We start from the raw sequence: 20,697 nt of genomic DNA on the forward strand, positions 1-20,697 counted from the left end.
TTTTGAACATAATGAATAACCTATAACCAAAATTATAAACAATAATTTGCTTTTAGACACTGTAGCCACATCTATTAAAACAGTGAGAAGTCTTACATCCAAAGATATAAAACTTTTACTGTTGGAACCACGATTCTGGTGACAAACTGAATTCTGATGACAAACGAACGATAAATAAAGCAGACTAGGGGGAATCTAAGATTACATTCCACAACCAGTCAATTTATCGTTCGTTTACCTTGCAAACTTCGCTTCCCCATTCTTCTTCATGTACCATGTCTTTTCACCACGTTGGTTACCATCATAGATCTTAATTTTATTGATTGTCACCCTAAATAACATGCTTGTATCAACACCATACCAATCTCGCAAGTTCTTCAACCATGAAGTTTGTAACGATAATATAATTTGATCGTCTCTACGCCAACGTATTAAGCAAAACGTGTTTTTATACCGTCTTTGACAGTATAAAAGACGAAACGGAAAGCCATGTGATCATTCTTGGTGCGTCAAACTGATGTTCCGTGGGTGGCTTAATCGATTAAATGAAATTGTAAATGAAAGTGTAAAACAACGAACAGTAATATATTTATTTATTTTGGGTAAACAAGCGTGCTTCGTTTATATCTCGTAAGGGTTTGTTATTTTTGCGAGGTTGTGACTGCACCGCGTGCCCGCTATGACGATACTGGCCGAGACCACAAACGCTATTATGTCATCATGTATGCGGTTCTACCATGTGGCCAGAAAAGGCGATAAATTACTAAATCTGGCGTTTTAAAAGCTGAGAACCTTTCTGTAGTTTTTAAGAAGTTGACTTAAAGAGCATGGCCATCTGGCAATTTGTGTTTCTCTGAAAAAACATTAATTTTATACAATCTGGTTTTGTATTTTAGGAACGAAAACACATGTGAATTTAACATGAGACGTATTCTTTCGTTTTGAGAAAAGTTAATATTTAAAATTAGCAATTAAAAAAATAATAAATGAAGCGTGCCGCTATACTGAGAATAATCAACAAGGTATAATAGGTGAGTTAAGTATATCCCGACCATATTCCGAACCCCTCCTTCTTGGAGAGATGAGCGATTTCGACGGTTCACAAACACCATCCCTTACGAAAGCTGATCGTAGATCCTTACATGTCTCCCCCCCCTGGACCTCGATTTTTGACCCTTCGCTTCGTTATCGAACGTATTCGCTTCGTATCTGATTAGTGTACAGATAGCGAATTATCGATAACGAAGTGAAGGGTCAAAAATCGAGGTCCTGGCCAGTTGAGCGAGATGTCTTCTCGTTATATGTCCATGTTCACGTTAATAAATAAATGCAATGCCTAATTCACTCGATCGTCGTTTAGTATCATTCAGTCGTGTATCAAATATCGTCACGTCGGCCTGAGGTTTACGAAAATCCGATGTGTAGATTTTAATTAACAAGTAAATTAACAAGTAATTAACGCTAATTACCTTATTTTTGTATATTTTGGCTTTAAAATAAATATCTTAAATCCTGTCTTCGACTGAATTTGTTATCCGATATCATCACAAGTTCTCCTGGACCAAACACTCGACATTTTGCTACGATACCTTCCTGATTTGACAAAATAAGTTTAGGTACGTCATTGTAATTTTCTATTTCACATAAACTTCGATTTTTTGTCAAAGTTTTTTCCAACTATTTCTTTTGTTGCAATGGCGTTTTTTGGCTTGTTTCAGACGCCCCTGCTGATACTCTAACTCTAGGAGATAAAGTATACTTGGTCCAGATTTAATAAAGACTTCTTACGCAGAGGAAATAATAGGCGACTATCAAAGCGGATTCAGACCGGGAAGGTCGACCATAGACCAGACCTTCGTCCTACGCCAGGTGTTGGAAAAAAACTGGGAATTCAACCGCGATGTACACCAAATCTTCGTGGACTTTAAACAAGCTTACGATTCTGTTGACAGAGAACCATTGTGGGAGACTATGGTAGAAATGGGAGTACCTGGAAAGCTGGTACGATTAGCACAGGTGAGCACGGAGAATGCTTCTGCACGAATCGTAATTGGCAGCACCACGTCGGAGGAATTCCTCATTGACACCGGGATTAGACAAGGAGATCCTCTCGCCCCCTTGCTGTTTAACGTCGCACTGGAACATGCAGTAAGGAAAGCTCAGCCACAACTGACAAACGGATTTGCCGCCCAAGGATCAAAAATACTATTGGCCTTTGCGGATGACGTGGACACAATTGCACAATCCACCAGAGATGCAAAAGAAATTTTCACCCTATTCGAGAACGGAGCCAAGGAAGTTGGTCTTAAGATCAACGAGGACAAGACCAAGTACATGGTGGTTACGAAGAACCGAAGACCAAGAATTAGACAAAACGTAACAATTAATGAATACAATTCTGAAGTCGTTAAAGAATTTAAGTATCTGGGAGCGATCATAACATGTGAAAATAAATATGAAAAGGACGTGACAGCCAGGATCATTGCAGGAAACAGGGCATATTACTCATTAAGGACCCTACTTAAATCAAAAATACTCTCAAGACCAGCAAAAGTAAGAGTATATAAGACAATAATTCGTCCCACAATAACGTATGGAAGCGAAACATGGACTCTGAATCAGCGGGAAACGACAAAATTACTGGTACTTGAAAGAAAGATACTGCGGACTATCTATGGGCCTTGCAGAGAAGAGACAACAGGAGAATGGAGAAGAAGACACAATGATGAACTCCATACAATATATGGAGATGAAAACATAGTACGCTACATTAAAGCAAACAGAATACGATGGGCGGGTCACGTGCTAAGATCAAGTGACGAAAGACTTCTGAACGCCACATTCTGGGAAAGGCCCGATGGAAAAAGGTCAGTTGGTCACCCAAGAAAGAGATGGAAGGATGCAGTAGCCAGTAATCTACGAAAAATGGGAGTACAGCAATGAGAAATAGCTGCTCAGGACCGACAACAATGGAGGGAAATAGTAAACGCGGCCAAGACTCGCACATAGAGTTGAAGAGCCCAATGATGATGATGATGATGATGATGAAGATTTAATAAACTAGGTGCTCGATATCTGCCTTTTATTTCTATAAATTCCATATATAGTTTCTATGTACCTATTTTACCACGCCTTCGCTTCCTTGGCATACGCTATAAAATTACGTGAAAACCGATTCTCGATTTATTGAATTAACCAAGACGTTGTTATTGTGGAAACAAGTAAAGCGTTTGCCACTTATCGGTTACATGTAAACAAATGAATAATTACGTTAATTAAAATTGCTTCTTAAATCGACTAACAACGAGAATGAATCGTTCTTAATGGGTATCAATGAATTGTTAACAAACATTAACAAGAGCACGTAGAATACTCGGCGTTAAAAATAGATATCTCTTTTTATAAGTCAGATGAAGGACACTACTAGTTAATATGAGAATATAACGATGATGATAAGTAAAATAGTCATTAAGGGAAAATTCCCAGTGATTAGCTAGATACCATAGTTTAAAAAAGTAAAAAAAAAACAATAAAATGTAAAACTTTGCAGGGAAGGGCGAATGGTAATAGGCGAAGCAATAAAGCACTAAAATCGGCCTTACCTCCGAAAAAAAAAACGTCAAGACGGATCTTAATAATTCATTTTGCATTCGATTCGCGAATGCGCCAGGAAACTTTGTGACCCCGAGCCATGATATAATATTGAAAAACTGCATACAAAAAATGCATTCTTAACCCGTAAACGCCCAAGGGTGGGTAAAAAATGTCCACCGAATGCGTATTCCCTTGTAACATATTTATTACGTGTTTAAAAATTTTTCAAAAATTATTTATTGTTAAAAATACAGCCCTTTATCGAATGTTAATTTGGTTTTACCGATATTTTTGAAAATAAAAGTTAATTAATTGAGTTAAATATGGGTGGGCATAAAAAGTACACCCTTGGTAAAACTTGTTACTAAAGGTTTCTCTGTAATTTCTCGTTGGTAGGAACATAATTCATATAGTTATCGACGTATAATTACATTATCGACATAATTATCCGCCAATGAGGAGGCTGAAAGGAAGAATGCGGAGAAAATCGACAAATCTGAATTAGTGGCTTTTAGTGGTATGTTAATTTTGATGTAGATTGTAATTTTGTTGTAAGGTTTGTAAATTGTTTATATTAATATTTAAGAAGATGCTGTGTTTATTAAGCATAAGATTGTTAAGTTTAATCCATTTCCAACAACTCTCAATAAATATATTAGCTATTTTCGAGGTGGACATTTTTTACCCTACCCACCCTTGGGCGTACATGGAACCTAAAAAAGGTTGGGCGTTTAAGGGTTAAAGTGCATCTCAAACAGACAATAAAAAAAATTCATAACTCGTCAATTATCGTAGGAAATGAGTTCAATTTTGTTACTCGGGGGTTTTTGGGGTTGCTGAAAACGAAAATGACGTCAAAAATTATCTCCGGAGTACCTGGTGCCCAGGGTACCTACTGTTTACCTCGTCTTGTGAGTTTTTCGGCAAATTCCTTAAAAATTAGTCAAAAATCATTACTCGGGGGGTTTTTGGGGCCGCTAACGACGAATATGACATCGGAAGTGATTTTTGTGATTACCTGGTGCCCAGGGTACCTACTGTTTACCTCTCTCGTGAAGTTTTCGGCAAAAAATTTATTAAAAAATTAGTCAAAAATAATTACTTGGGGGTTTTTGTGGTCGCTAATGACGAATATGACATCGGAAGCGATCTTCGGAATACCTGTTGCCCAGGGTACCTACTTCTTATGGAGTTTTCGGCAAATTCATTAAAAAATTAGGCAAAAATCATTACTTGGGATTTTTTGGCTCGCTAACGACGAATATGACATCGGGAGTGATCTACGGAGTACCTGGTACCCAGGGTACCTACTGTTTACCTCGTTTTCTGGAGTTTTCGGCAAATTCATTAAAAAATTTAGTCAAAAATCATTAGTCACGAGATAAACAGTAGGTACCCTGGTCACCAGGTACACCGGAGATCACTTCCGACGTCATATTCGTCGTCAAAGACCCCAAAAACCCCTAAGTAATGAATTTTGACTAATTTTTTAATGAATTTGCCAAAAAGTCCAGAAAACGAGGTAAACAGTAGGTACCCTGGGTACCAAGTACTCCGTAGAGCACTTCCGATGTCATATTCGTCGTCAGCGATCCAAAAAAACTCCGAGTAATTATTTTTATTTTTTTAATGAATTTGCCGAAAACTCCATAAGTAGGTACACTGGGCACCAGATATTCCGGATATCGTTTCCGATGTCATATTCGTCGTTAGCGACCCCAAAAACCCACGAGTAATTATTTTTGAATAATTTTTTTTGCCGAAAACTTATTATTGAGCAAATGTCTATACTGTTTCAGTCATTTAAGTAAAACTAATCAAATATTTACTAAGTGGATTTATTATTATGTATATCATAAAATTTAGATATGTTTTGAAAATTATACTGAATAATGCATATTTGAATAATATTAAAAATTAAAAACAAATGAATAATTACTAATGTAAGAATATATACAGTATGTCCCTGTAAGTTGGAACCATATGGAAAAAATTTTTATTATTGATTTTACGTAAAAAAGATATTCTTCATAAAAAGTTCTGAATGGTCTAAAACCGAAGATGGAATCATCTGATCTGATTAAGTTTTATTAATAGTATATGAGAGATGTCAAAAAATATAAATTTGTGTTAAGAGTAAAGTAGGTATCTTTACACAGAGAGGGGCTAAATTTAGGAATAATTTCATTTTCTCTAAAATGGATGATTTGGGAGAAAAATCCCGAAATAGGTCGATTTTTATTTCTAAATTACAATTTTTTGGCATATATTTCATACTAGTGACGTCATACATCTAAACGTGATGACGTAATCGATGATTTTGTTAAATGGGAATAGGGGTCATGTGGCACCTCATTTGAAAGTGTGTTCAATTTTATATTCAGTAATATAAACAATATCATTATTTATACAGGGTGACCAAAAAAATAATTTTTTAATTAAATGAATTGACGCAAAAAGAAGAATGTATGTAATTTATTTAACTCAAAATACATTTTATTGCTATCAATAAATAGAAAAAATCTTTATTTCACAAATAAACATTTCCTCTTGCTTAAATTAAATCACAAACAGCCTCCCACGTACATACCTCTTGGCAGTTTGAACATTTAATTTAAGCCAAAAACCAATGTTTATTTGCCAAATAAACAGTTTTTTCTATTTTTTGACACTGATAAAAAGTATTTTGATTTAAATAAATTGCATGCATTCTTCTTTTTTCGTCAATTAATATAATTCAAAAATTATTTTTTGGCCACCCTGTATAAATAATGATATTTGTGTTTATATTACTGAATAGAGAATTGAACACCCTTTCAAATGAGGTGCCACACGACCCATATTCCCATTTAAAAAAATCATCGATTACGTCATCACGCTCAGATGGACGACGTCACTATTATGAAATATATGCCAAAAAATTATAATTTCAAAATAAAAATCGACCTGTTTCGGTATTTTTCTCCCAAGTCGTCCATTTTAGAGAAAATGAATTTATTCCATAATCTAGCCCCTCTCTGTATAAAGATACGTTACTCTTGAAAGAAATTCATATTTTTTGACATTTCCCATATACTATTATTAAAAGTTAATATCAGATGATTGCATCTTCGGTTTTAGACCATGCAGAACTTTTTATCAAGAATATCTTTTTTTCGTAAAGTCAATAATAAAAAAGTTTTCCATATGGTTCCAACCATACATCCATATGGTTTCCAACTTACAGGGACATACTGTATAATATTCGTACATTAGTAATTATTCATTTGTTTTTAATTTTTAATATTATCCAAATATGTATTATTCATTTTAATTTTCAAAACATATCTAAATTTTATGATATAATAATAAATCCACTTAGTAAATATTTGATTAGTTTTACTTACATGACTAAAACAGTATAGACATTTGCTAAATAATAACCAAAAATTTCGTTTGCAAATCCTACATCAAACCAGTTAATTTCTGGACCGAAATAGCATAGGATATGTAACTAATATTCTGCATACAAATACAAACCCTACTCGAATTCAGTCGCTGCCGTGACTGAAATGGTATAGGTTTTGTAAATTCGCACCCTGGGCACCAGGTACTCCGGAGATCATTTTTGACGACCCGATCATATTCGTTTTCAGCGACCCCAAAAACCCCCCAGTAACAAAATTTAACTCATTTCCGCCGATAATTGGCGCGTTCTGAATTTTTTTTACTGTCTGTTTGAGATGCACTTTAAGAATGCATTTTTTGTATGCAGTTTTTCAATATTATATCATGGCTCTAGGTCACAAAGTTTCCTGGCGAATTCACGAATCGAATGCAAAAAGAATTATTAAGATCCGTCTTGTCCTTTTTTTTCGGAGGTACACTTGGACATACCACGGGCAAGCAATTTCAGAATCGAATATCTTTCAAGTATTCGAGCATACATTTTTGTTTAAATTCAATCACTGTAAAGTTTTTATTCCACAATTTCCAATCCATTAAACAATAATTTCTTATTTATTCAATAACAGTTTTTGCCTTGAGTCCACGTAATAACACCAAATAGGTATTTTTTAAATACCCGCTTGGACTTATGCCATTAATTTCCTTGAAGTTTTAGCGGCCATCTGATTAATGGCTTACATACCGATTTTTTCTTGATCACACTGTTTCAGCTATCGCTTTGGAAGTACGAGTATATTACGCTTTATTTTTTACGGAAACCATATTTATACGCCCACCTTGAATTACCTTATTGGAAATTAACACTGAGAAATACTTATTTTACATAATATAGATATAGACCAGGGCCCGGATTCCGTGCACTGTAGATATCTACACCTCGCTTTCTATCGATGTCAATTTTCGTAAAAATATTTGAATTTTTAGCTTTAATTGAATTATTTTCTAGTTTTGCTAGGTTATACTCTAATTGATGCTGAAGTGACACTTAGTAAAACAAGAAAATATTTGAATTAAAACTAAAAATTCAAATATATTGACATTAATAGAAAGCGATCGGCGCGATGTCAATATATTTTAATTTTTAGTTTTAATTCAAATATTTTCTTGTTTTACTAAGTGTCACTTCAACATCAATTAGAGTATAACCTAGTAAAACTAGAAAATAATTCAATTTTCGTAAAAATTCAAATATTTTTACGAAAATTGACATCGATAGAAAGCGACGTGTAGATATCTACAGTGCACGGAATCCAGGCCCAGGACATTTAGAACAGAAAACACCGAAAAAAATCGATTTGGTACTAAGTGGTACACTTTAGATTTAGAAGACCAAAAATAATCAATTTTTTCTCAGAACCTTTATTAAAAATGAACATAAAACTTTTTACATAAATATTAATATCTAACTCTTAGACAGTGTCAGGGGAGGGGGGCATTTGCCCCCCTGACCCTGAAAATGACTGAAATTTACAAAAAATACATCAATTTTATTACTAAGTATAGTATTGTATATATAATGCTTGCCCCCCCCCCAATCAAAATTTCAAATGACGCCCCTGCTCTTAGAGAGTACAAAAAATAAATCTGTTTTCATTTATGCATGTACACTAATATTGTAGAGGGCGCCAAAGTCGAGGACTCGAAAAATGATGGCGGACAGTTAATCTCAGTAAATCAAAAAATAAAAAATAAATATTTTTTATTTACCATAAAAAACTAAGAAGGGCGGTATTTTCACAAATTTTTTTCAAATTTCCGTAAAATCTTTTTTTGCGGAATTTTTCACTAGCGGTGGTAAATTGTCACTAAGAAACCTTCCTTTTTCAAATGCCGTACGATTTTTTTGTTTCAGTGATCCCATTCTTAATATTTATTAACTGTCCGCCATCGGGACTACTTTTTTTCGAGGCCTTGACTTTGGCGCCCTCTACAATATTAGTGTACGTGCATAAATGAAAAAAGATATATTTTTTGTATTCTCTAAGAGTTAGATATTATGTTAATTTTTAATAAAGGTTCTAAGAAAAAAAATCTTGAAAAATGCTTATTTTTGGTCTTCTAATGTGTAGTTACTAGTACCTACAGTTGAGTCCCTGAATCTTTACTCGTGCGTCATCATTTAAAGCATACGAAATAAGTCGATGATAAGTCGGAAATTGAAATTTACTAAACGCAACAGCAAGTCACTTACTGTCACGAGTTACTGTGACTTACTGAGTTATTTGTGATTGAAAATGTTTATTTTTCGAAAAAAACTACGTTTTCAGACGGTTTTTCGCAAATAACTCAAAAAGTAAATATCTGATCGAAAAAAATATTCTTAGCAAAAGTGTAGCTTATAAAAAACCGAAAAAAACGGTGTATCAGTAAAGTCTATCAACCGAGTAAAAACAAAGTTGTAGCTCATGAAAAATACGTTCTTATTCGTCTAACTCCAAATCGAATATTTCAAGGTGAAATCACCGAAAAATTAAGCACTTTTCGGGAAAAACCCATTACAGCTTTTTTAAAGTGTTTATAAAAAGCTTTATTTTAATTGTTCACAGAAGTCTCTAGCTTTAAAAATAAGCGAGTTACGCTCAAAATAAAGTGGACATTCTTTTTTTTTAGTAAAAAAATCATGAAAATGTCCCCGTGTTTAGCTTCCCAAATGAAATTAATCTCTACCTCTTTACAAACAATTTATTTACTTATCTACCTATTATATGATCTGTCAGTCTCGCCGGTTTAAAGTGCTTATTTTTGAATGGGTTATAGTTGAAAAAGCTTGAACGGGTCACTATCCACGAGTGTATGCAAATTTTCAACAGCCATATCTTAACCAATTTTTGTCTCACGGAAAAACAAAATGAAACTAGCATATTTATAATAGCAAAACTAACATTTTTTTACTCCATAAGATTTTTCTTATTGCTAATACTTTTTAAGTTATTTTGGAAAAAGGAAATTTTTCAAAAATTTTTTTTAATATAAAACCAGTTTTTTTTAAAAATAAGCACTTTAAACCAATCAAACTTACAGATCATATATAAACAATACACATACAGTTAAAATAAAGGATAAAGCGGTAACGATTAATTTTATTTAGGGTGCTAAATAGAAGGCGGTTTTCGCGATTTTTTTTACCAAAAAAAGGCGCCAACTTTTTTTCAGTGTAACTCGTTTATTTTTGACGATAAAAATTTTTGTGTAAAACAAATATAAAGCTTTTTTTAGATACTTTAAAAATATAAAGCTTTTCCCGAACAATGTTTAATTTTTCGGTCATTTCGCGTTGAATTATTCGATTTGCAATTAGACGAATAAGAACGTATTTTTTAAAAGCTACACTTTTGCTAAGAATATTTTTTCGATAAAATATTTACTTTTTGAGTTATTGGGGAAAGACTGTCTGAAAACGTAGTTTTTTTGTCGAAAAATCAATATTTTCAATCGCGAATAACTCAAAAAGTATTAACTTACGTAAAAAACTTTATAGAATGAAAGTTGCTTATAATCTGTCAATTTATCCATTTCCGGGCTTATTTTAAACACGCGTTTTTCACCCCCCCGAGAAGGGGTGACTGTCACCCCCCAAGTAAAATCAACCAACGGCACAAGTTCAACTTTGAAGTGGAGTGTAAGTAGAACCTAAATCCAAATTTTCATGCAACTCGGAGTTGCCCCTGAAAATTACACTCCAAAACGGTCATTTATTGGGCTAAATGTTCTACGTGAAATTTAAAACAAAAAAGGTCCTATACATAATTGTTATAAAATCAACGGTTCCAGAGTTACGGAGGGTAAAAAGTGGAGGTTTTCTATACTTTTTATATTCTTTGGGCAATTTAAAGAAATTTTCTTTAACAGGATTGTGTTTTGTAAATAAAATTTGTTATTTCAGTGGCCGATGATATGTTAGTGATAAGCTCTTGAAGAAAAGTCAACCTCACCACCCAAAATCATCATCAATTGCGCAGATAATATAAAAAGTATCGAAAACCTCCACTTTTCACCCTCCGTAACTCTGGAACCGTTGATTTTATAACAATTATGTATAGGACCGTTTTTGTTTTAAATTTTATGTAAAACATTTTTGTATAGACCATTGTTTACGCTAAAGCATAGTTTTAGAAATATTGACGAAAAACGTAAAAAACTACTAATTTACCGACTTCTCCCCCATCTCCCCCCAAACCGGACTCTCAAAATGGTGTAACTTTTTACTGAACAATATGTGGACCATATACATAGAACAATTTGGTGTTGGAGGAAAACTTTTACTTTAGATGTCTGGGTTAGGCCTTTTTTGGGCCAATTATACCACCTCTGTAACTTTGGAACCGTTCATTTTAGAAAGATTATGCATAGGACCTTTTTTATTGCAAATTTAATGTAGAACATTTTTGTATAGAAGGTTGTTCATGCTAAACCGCGTAGTTTTAGAAATATTGACGAAAACCTAAAAACTACGAATTTACCGATTTCTCCCCCTCTCCCCCAAACTTTTTTTTTTCTGAACATTATGTGGACCATATAGAACAATTTGGTGTTGGAGGATCACTTTCACTTTGGATGTCTGGGTTATGTCATTATTTGGATCAATTATATGATACTAAAATGCATGCAAATTGATTACTAGGGGATATTGGTCGCTGCACACGAATACGCCATCAGAATAGACCACGCACCACCTGGCGCACAGGATCACTGCTAGGCCACGTCATTTCTGGAGTTTCGCCGAGTTATCATCATCATCATCAGCCTCTCTCAATCCACTGCTGGACATAGGCCTCCCCTGTTTGTCTCCAAAGTGTTCTATCTTGTGCTTGCTGTACCCAGTTTTTTGTTGTCCTTCGTAAGTCATCTTGCCATCGTGTTGGTGGTCTTCCTCTGCTACGTTTATCGGCTCTTGGTCTCCATTCAACTAGTTTACGAATCCATCTTCCGTCCTTCAACGGAATCCACGTCTGGCAACGTGTCCAGCCCATTTCCATTTTAAGTTACAGCTTCTTTCAATGACGTCTATGACTTTGGTCTTAGCTCGTAGATCTTCGTTTCTAATCCTGTCTCGCAGAGTGGCCCCTATCATTGATCGCTCCATTCTTCTCTGCGCTACTCTTAGTTTTTGTGCGTTTTTCTTTGTAAGCGATAATGTTTCTGCACCATAGGTCATCACCGGTAGCACGCATTGGTCGAAAACTTTTTTCTTCATATTAGTTGGAATGCCACTCTTAAAAACCTTCCTAAGAGCTCCGTATGCTGCCCATCCTTGTATTATTCTTCTGGATACTTCGGTTGTTTGAGTTATCGGTTATCGGTTTGCATTAATTTAGTGCAGTGCCGAAACCCCTCGAAACTGCAGATGATGTGTCTTATCAGTTGACCTTGGGCACCAGGTATTCCAGGTGTCAGTTTTGATGGCGTATTCGTATTCAATGATCCCAAAAACCCCGGAATAACAAAAGCTGGTCCATAGTATACTCATTTCGACATGATTATGCACTTTTGGTTGCATTTTATTTACTTTAAAATGCATTATGTAGGTAAATGAAAGAACTTTTTAAGACCTACAACTTATATTTGAATCATTTTTCTCTAAGATGTAAGTATGTATTCCGATGGGTGTGTTGCTGGAATTTAATTAAAAATGAATATAATAAAACATACGGTAATTTTATTGTTGTAACGAAAATGTGTTTTCGTTTAGGTCTCTCGGAGAGGGTCGAGTCGGTGTGTGTGTGAATCGTTAGAATGCTGTGTAGTGACTGAAGAAAAAACCACAAACGATAATAATGTTTGTGTTCCTTTTCCCCTGACCTGACCAGATGAGTAAATCACTAGGTCTGGCGTCTACTTTCGCAGTTTTAAGAAAAACAATTTCGACTGCATTAAGTGAGTTGTTGACACAATAATTGTCTGATAAAGTACTTAATTAATGAGGGTGCAGCTTGTTGCACCGCACAGACGAAAAACAGATGTGACAGGGTGAAGCCATGTCTCTTAACATTTGTATTTAAATGTGCATTTCGAATGACTAACGGTGTTTCGTTTTTGAGGAAAAATATTAAAATTAAAATTAGCAAAAATAGTAATTAAAGCGTATCGCTATATATGTATAAGAAATGTTTTATAGGCAAATAATGATTTTTTTACTTCTTATAATTTTTACAAAAAAAAAAAAACAAAGCAAAATTAGCTACGTCTTCAACGATTTTTCATCATCTATTTCTCATATTATACATTTTGGAACCTTAAAAAAAGTGTAGAAGATTTTTACGTGAAATTGATGATTTTTTGACAGATAGGCTGGGGTAAAAGAAGTCTATTTCTTTTCATGCTTTTGTACAATGCATGCAAATGTAACACAATAACAAAACTCGTTCAACGTATTTTAACATTTCAACGTATTTTAACATTAATTTGCTGTCAAGGATTTGGCCGAAAGTTTTTGAAAGAAAAAATACCTTTCCTAAAGTCTATTATCGTAGTCAACAAGAAAGACCTGTTTTAAACGTAGTACATATTACAATAGTGACAATACCATTATGTTATATATTCGGCGTTTATTACCTTCATATACTTTTAAATGCTTTCTTTAAGTAAAGGTACTTTACAGTATTTTACCTGAAATTATTGTTTTGTCAAATCTTAAGCTAACACCTACTGGTCCGCTATTGTATTGGGGGGTATTTTTATGAAGAAAACACAGGATTAAATTAAAAACACTCTTGACACAATTTCAAGAAGTAGGTTAAAGATCTTTTGGTGCTACTATAGTATGCGGTCTACCTGTCACTATTTATTATAGACATTATAGCGTGCAAAAATAAGCCAATTTTGTAGCCTATCCCCAACTAAAATAGTAAATTGATGACAAAATATTAATTTGTAAAATTAAAATACTTAAGTAATAATTTTTCTGATTTATGCACCTTATTTACTTTGTAAAGATTATTTTTGCTGGCACTGTATACCTACCTATGTGGCTAAACCATACCATAATCTCTTTAATCATAGTGTCTTGTTCCCAACTAAAATAGTAAATAGAGATATGTACAGTTGAGTCCGCGAATCTTTACCCGTGCGTTATCATTTAAAAAGCATACGAAATAAGTCGATGATAAGTTGGAAATTGAAGTTTACTAAACGCAACAGCAAGTGACAGTAAGTGACTTGCTGTTGCGTTTAGTAAATTTCAATTTGCGACTTATCATCGATTTTATTTCGTATGCTTTAAATGATGACGCACGGGTAAAGATTCGCGGACTCAACTGTAACTAAAGATTATTTTTTGTAAAATGAAAATAATTCCTCCTTTTTATGGGTTTATAAACGCGACGGTAGACCGCATACCATAGTAGCACCGATCTTTTATTTTCAATACATGGTTCCTAGGGCAGCGGCGAATCCAGTATGGTTAAGAGAGAGGCCCGGTTGGCTTCTTCTTCTTCGTTTAGCCATTCACGTCCACATCTGAACATAAGCCTCTTCAAGTCTTCCTTTCCATTGTTTTTATTGTACGCTACTTGTACCCAATTTTTCCCATCATCTCAGGATGGCTCTTTCATTAGGTCTCTATACCTACCAAAAGCAGAGTTATAGCTAATGAAAAATAGGTTCATATTCGAAAAATTCCAAATAGAATAATTCAATGTGAAATAACCCAAAAACGGAGCACTTTTCGGGGAAAATTTATTTTAACTTTTTTAAAGTGTTTAAAAAAAAGTTGGAAAAAAATCAGGAAGGTCATCCCCCAATTAGCAACTTAAATGAAATTAATCGTTACCGCTTCACAAGTTACTTTGCTTATGTTGTGTTTATATGATCTGTAAGTTTCATCGATTCAAAGTGCTTATTTTTGAAAAAATTTGGTTTAAAAGTTAAATTTTTAAAAATTTTAATTTTTAAAAAATGCTTTTTTTCAAAATAACTTAAAAATTGTTAGAGATACCAAAAATCTTAAACAATAAAAAAAGTCGGCTTTACTTTTCTGAATATTTTGTATTTTTTTTTTGTTTTTCTGTAAGACAAAAATTGGCTAAGATTCGGTGTTTCTAAATTTGCATACACACGTGATAAGTGACTCGTTCAAGCCCTTTTAACTACAGCTCTTTCAAAAATAAAGACTTTGAACCGATGAAACTTACAGATCATAATACAATCAATGATCAATACATACGCGAGTAAAAAGCTTGTGAAGTGGTAACAATTAAGTTCATTGGAAATGCTAATTAGGGGGTGATTTTCCCAATTTTTTACCAAAAAAAGGGACCAACTTTATTTTGAACGTAACTTGTTTACTTTTGATGCTAAATTTTTGAAGTTTTTCTTCTTTAGGCGCGATGCGATTGAGAGTAAAATTTCATAAATCTGCGCGCATGCGCACACAGACAGTAATAGTTCGTTGCTAATCTTTCAAGATAGGTATGTATGTATCTGTATCAGCGCCAATAAGTCATTAAAAGAATATTTTAGTGTTTTTAGTAAATGTATTATTTATTATAATTTTTGGATTTGTCTTTCTCTGTAATAAGATAATAAAATATTATGTAGGTATAACATTTTTATATGTCTATTTGCCACCGTGTTGTGTAATTATATCCGAAACTTACGTGTCATTTAAAGAAGCTCGGTGGCGTAGTTGGTAGAGGGTTGGGTCAGTGATTGGAAGGTCGCAAGGTGGCGGGTTCCAATCCTGGACGATTCATATTTTTTTTTTAATTTTTGGTTGTTTTAATAAAAATTTTTTAAAAGTGGTAGATAAGAAAGTTAGTTTAATATTTAAATAAAATACAAATAACCTGTTACGTATATTTACTTCGTTGAAATTATATAATAGAAGAATAACTTCTTACGTGCGTACAAAGTACACATACATTCTTTTTTTTAACAAAAATAAGCATTTTTTAAACACTTTAAAAAAGTTAAAATGAGGTCTCTAAAAAAGCTGCTTCCTTTTTTGGTTATGGCACGTTAATATATTCGATTTGGAATTTGACGAATATGAACCTATTTTTCATTAGCTATAACTCTGCTTCTATAATACTAGATATAGTTACCTTGTTACACCATGTTTTTCACTTTTTTACGTGCTATATTTTTGATACGAATTTCTTTTTTTCGACCAAATACCTACTTTTTGAGTTATTTGCGAAAAACCGTCTGGAAACGTGGTTATTTTGTAGAAAAATTAATTCTCAAATAACTCGAAAAGTATTAACTTGGTGAAAAAACTTTATAGAACAAAAGTTGCTTAGAATTAGTCATTTTATCCATTTCCGGACTTATTTCGAACATATATTTTTCACCCTCAAAAGGGGGTGAAAGTCACCCCTAGGGCAAAAGCACACATCGGCACAATAGGTATCACTTTTTTTATTTGACTTGTTAGCTATGTGTATGCCAACTTTCATGTCAATCCAAGCGGTTCTTTAAAATGTAGAGGTTTTACAATAGAACGTAGGTAGGTACCTTGGTACCTACTACATAGTAGGTAAATACTTTTGTATTTAGTAAATACATAGTTTGTTTACAAACAAAACTACAACTCGGCCATATAATCTGAAGTTCTACAAATATAATTAGCTACAGAATCTATGGGACACTAATCCTAGTCAATAATGAACAAATAGGTAGCTCATTGGTCACATAAATAAATTATAATTTATTTCTATAACATGTTTGTAACGAATGGACATCAACAAGACAAGGCATTCATATTTTTGACTAATGGACCAAACTTTTTGATCAATTCTATAAAAATTAGTCTTTGTTAAAGATATCTTTTTTATTTACAAACACTGACAGGAAGGGTTAACTGAAGACATTTACCTTGCTTGGAGATATATCCATATCAGCATAAATGGTCAAAGTAGACTTCCTTTCATTGCCCAAACTACCGGAACTGATAGTGTTGTACTTCATTTCAATCCGTTAAAAGTAAAATCAACAAAATTCACTCAAACACACTTTTCAACTTTATTCAACTCATCCCGATTGGTTACAAACTGCCAAAACACTGTCCACTGAACCGCCGACTTTTCTTTCGCATGCTCCCGTTGAAATCTCTGGAATATCGAAAATAAGAAACACTTCGCCAAGAAATATTGAACTGCTTGATCACTAGACAGATGTACACACAAACACGTTGTGGACTTGTGGTCTAACTCAACTTGGCCCGTAATCGTAATGTAAAGTAAATGATTGTGTGGAATTCCAAACCAAACTCAACCGAGTGTGTTTGAACGGTGTTGCGCGATCTTTAAGAAATACCAAGATAAGCGACTTTCTCTCAAGATTCACTAAGAATAATAATTTTTAGAAAGAAATATTTATATATAAAAAAAAGAATGTGTGTGTACTTTGTACGCACGTAAGAAGCTATACTTCTATTATAATATTTCTTAAAAATAAATATACTTTAAACAGTTTGTTTTAATTTTTTTTTTAAACACCAAACTAATTTTATGCTTACCGCTTTCAAAAAAATAAAAACAAAGTATAGGATTGCACTGGATTCGAACTCAAGACCTCTCGATCTCTGGCCGAATGCTATACCAAATATGCTACGAGGACTGTGTCTGTATCGGTTCGGACGTACCTAATGACAATTCACGGTAACAAACAGACAAGGTGAAAAGTATAATAAATATACAATAAAATGTTTTAATAATACTCATCTTACTCCTGAGGAAGACAAATCCCAAGACACAAAAATTGTAATAAATATATTTACTAAAAACACTAATATATTCTTTTCACACCTTTTCTTGCACTGATATATTTATACATAACTAGAAAGTAATTGTTGGATTCGACCGTTACTTGATGGAAGTTCATTTTATCTAACAATAAAACACTGAAAACGTTTGTTTTCTATACTTCCACAAAATTTATTATAACTAAGTGACTACAGCTGTTTCGGCAGAGTGCCTTTCTCAAGTGATATAGTTTACAATGTGTTTGCTTTTTTAAGTCTTCAACTGAAGAGGTTGAGGAGTGGGGAGCTGTTTGTCTCGAGTTGGTCATTCAGAATTATATATGTATTTTTCAGTTTATTAATTTCCATAGATTCTAAAAAAGATAGCTTAAGGCCTTTATTTTGAATATGCAGAATTTGAAAATCTTAATTGAAAGAATGATTATGATCTAGAAGGTGAAGTGCGTATGTAGAAGTGTCTGTTTTTCTATTGTTGAATGCCCCTTTGTGTTCTGCTATCTTTTTGTCAAAAGTTCTGCCAGTTTGACCGATGTACGTTTTCGGACAGTCACCACAAGTTAGTTTGTACACACCACTCCGTAGTTGCTTTCTCTTTCGGCTTTTATTGTTCTTAATATATTTGCTTAAGTTGTTGTTAGTTCTGAAAGCTGGTATTATTCCTTTCTTTTTTATGTATTTGGCTATTTTTGTTGTTATCTTGCCAGTATATGTGAGAGAGCAGAAGGTACTGGGTTCTTCCTGTGGTGGTGGATACACTAATTTCAGGGCTTTCTTATGGAGTTTTTGGTTTAAAATTTTGTTAACTGTTTGTTCGTTATAGCCGTTGTTTACTGCTATTTGTTTAATGATGTTTAGTTCTATCTCGAAGTTATTTTTTGTCATGGGAATTTCTGTCAGTCTATGTATCATGCTACGGTAGGCTGCTAATTTGTGTTGTGTAGGATGGGATGATGAATTGTGTATAGTTGTGTCAGTATGGGTAGGTTTATGATATACGGAAAACTCATGTTTGTTGTGTAGTCTGGAAATCGTTACATCTAGAAAGTTTATGGAGTTATTCTGTTCTGTTTCTATTGTAAACTCAATATTATTATGAAGTGAATTAATATATGATAGAAATTGGTCAAGTTGTCTGTTAGTTCCTGTAAAGCATACTAGTATATCATCCACGTATCTCCACCAATATAAGAACTGTTTAAATACGGGATGTTTAGAAATTGTTGTTTCAAGTTGGTTCATAAATATATCTGATAGCAATGTGCTTAGAGGATTACCCATAATAAGTCCTGCACTGTTGTTTGTGTATATTTGATTATTGAATTCAAAATAGTCTTGATCAAGAGTATTGATTGCAGATTTGGATTCTCTGCATAAAAATAAGCAACTTTTATTCGAAACATTTTTTCTAATTATGGATAAATGGCGCTATAATCGGAAAAAACGATTAATGGAAATGGAAAATTAAATTAAAAAATGGTAAGCGCCCGCTAAAATGGAAAATTTTACTTAACTTTTTGGTTTTAGGCCTAAGAATCACAACCCAATAGGTCCCCAAAGCGCTCGAGTGACTGCACATTTAGCATACTTTGCTCCCCTACCATTATGTCATCAGATAGATACTCGCTTTCAAGGAATGAAAGCACTGTTAGATACGTACCGAATTGTTCAACCTGATTTTATTTTGAATGCAAACGAACACGACCTTCAAAACGAAGCAATCAACTTAGTATAACGTTTTCCAAACGGTTCCAGATGAGAGATGGGGGGTTTATCCCCCCTTCCACTGGGCGATAAACCCCCGGTAGGGGGCCCCCAGATAACGTTTGCCCCGGGGCCCTCAACATCGTACTTACGGATCTGATGAGCTGTTTGTTCGCTTTAGACATTGTTTTCTCCCACAGAATGACGTTCATCATGGATATGGCTTTTCTACCCCGTATGTTTCTGCTTGATATGCTTACTAGTTTTTTTCAGGAAGATTGCGCTAAGTTTCCTTGATAGACTCATTGCGTATTATTTCAGAACAGATGTGTCCATGATCTAGACAAGACACCTCATCTGACATTAACAGTTTAAGCCACTTGCGCTCTTGCCATTTTTATGTCAATTACCACCGTTCGTTGTGAGGTTACGAAAAGTGGTTTGTTTCATATCATTAGTTTTTTCTATCTTTGTGGAATCGGTAATCACTGAGGGACAAACGTTTCTGTGTAAAGACAATGAAGTGGACTTTACTAAGTAACAAAACATTTACTCAACACACACACTACAAATTACACTGTAATCTGATTGCGACTGGCTCAATTATAAATACCTATGTTTACTAATCCAATAAAAAAATGCTTAGAATGTCATATTCCATAACAAACTGTAGTAATGACACCTCTTTCATTAGTGTGTGTACTGTCCTTGGGACTTCGGCAGATCGCCTAAATACAAGTTTTCCACCAATGGAATCTGATTTCTCCTTCTTTTCGAAGACAGTTAGGATGATTAATCTCCATTCTTGGGGTAATCTCTTTAGAATTAATGTTTTTTGCATCAGTTTTCATAGTTGTTTGATCATCTGTGGTCCTCCTTACTTTAGGAGTTAGTTTGTTTATCTGTCCCCTCCTAGTGATTTTCTATTTTTTAATTTCCTTAATGCTTCCCTTTATCTCTGCCTCCTCAAGGTGTTGGTGGTTCTTATCGTCATTTTTAGCAAAGAGCATCTTCGTTTATCTCTTTCCTTTGACCTCTGATCATTCTCCATGTTTCTCTTTGTGTTCCGGAGAAACCGTGTACGTGTTCCATCCGTTTTAAGAAGCTCTTACAGTCTTTCTTTTTTATTTTTCTTCTTGTTGTGTGATGGTGATCTTGTTGTGTATTTAAAAAAGGCTTTCTTCTTAATCGAGATTAATATGAAGAAATACTTCAGCAACATTTACTATTTATTGACCATATATTGTAATCAG

The 20,697-nt window shown here is 33.8% G+C and overlaps 1 protein-coding gene across 2 annotated transcripts in view; it reads right to left on the minus strand.

The window, feature by feature from the left end:
- Positions 1 to 17,203, minus strand: part of LOC114338901 (uncharacterized) — a 158,975-nt gene extending 141,772 nt beyond the window's left edge. The window contains exon 1 of one of the 2 annotated variants that reach the window (XM_050647959.1): positions 16,855 to 17,203. In XM_050647959.1, the coding sequence (XP_050503916.1) occupies positions 16,855 to 16,947 (93 nt within the window). In that variant the 5' untranslated portion in view covers positions 16,948 to 17,203. The remainder of the gene's footprint in view (positions 1 to 16,854) is intronic. The other variant, XM_050647960.1, reaches the window with a different exon arrangement.
- Between the last annotated feature and the right edge of the window lie 3,494 nt (positions 17,204 to 20,697).

Source organism: Diabrotica virgifera, chromosome 4 (genome assembly GCF_917563875.1).
Source record: "Diabrotica virgifera virgifera chromosome 4, PGI_DIABVI_V3a".
Taxonomy (NCBI): Eukaryota; Metazoa; Arthropoda; class Insecta; order Coleoptera; family Chrysomelidae; genus Diabrotica; species Diabrotica virgifera.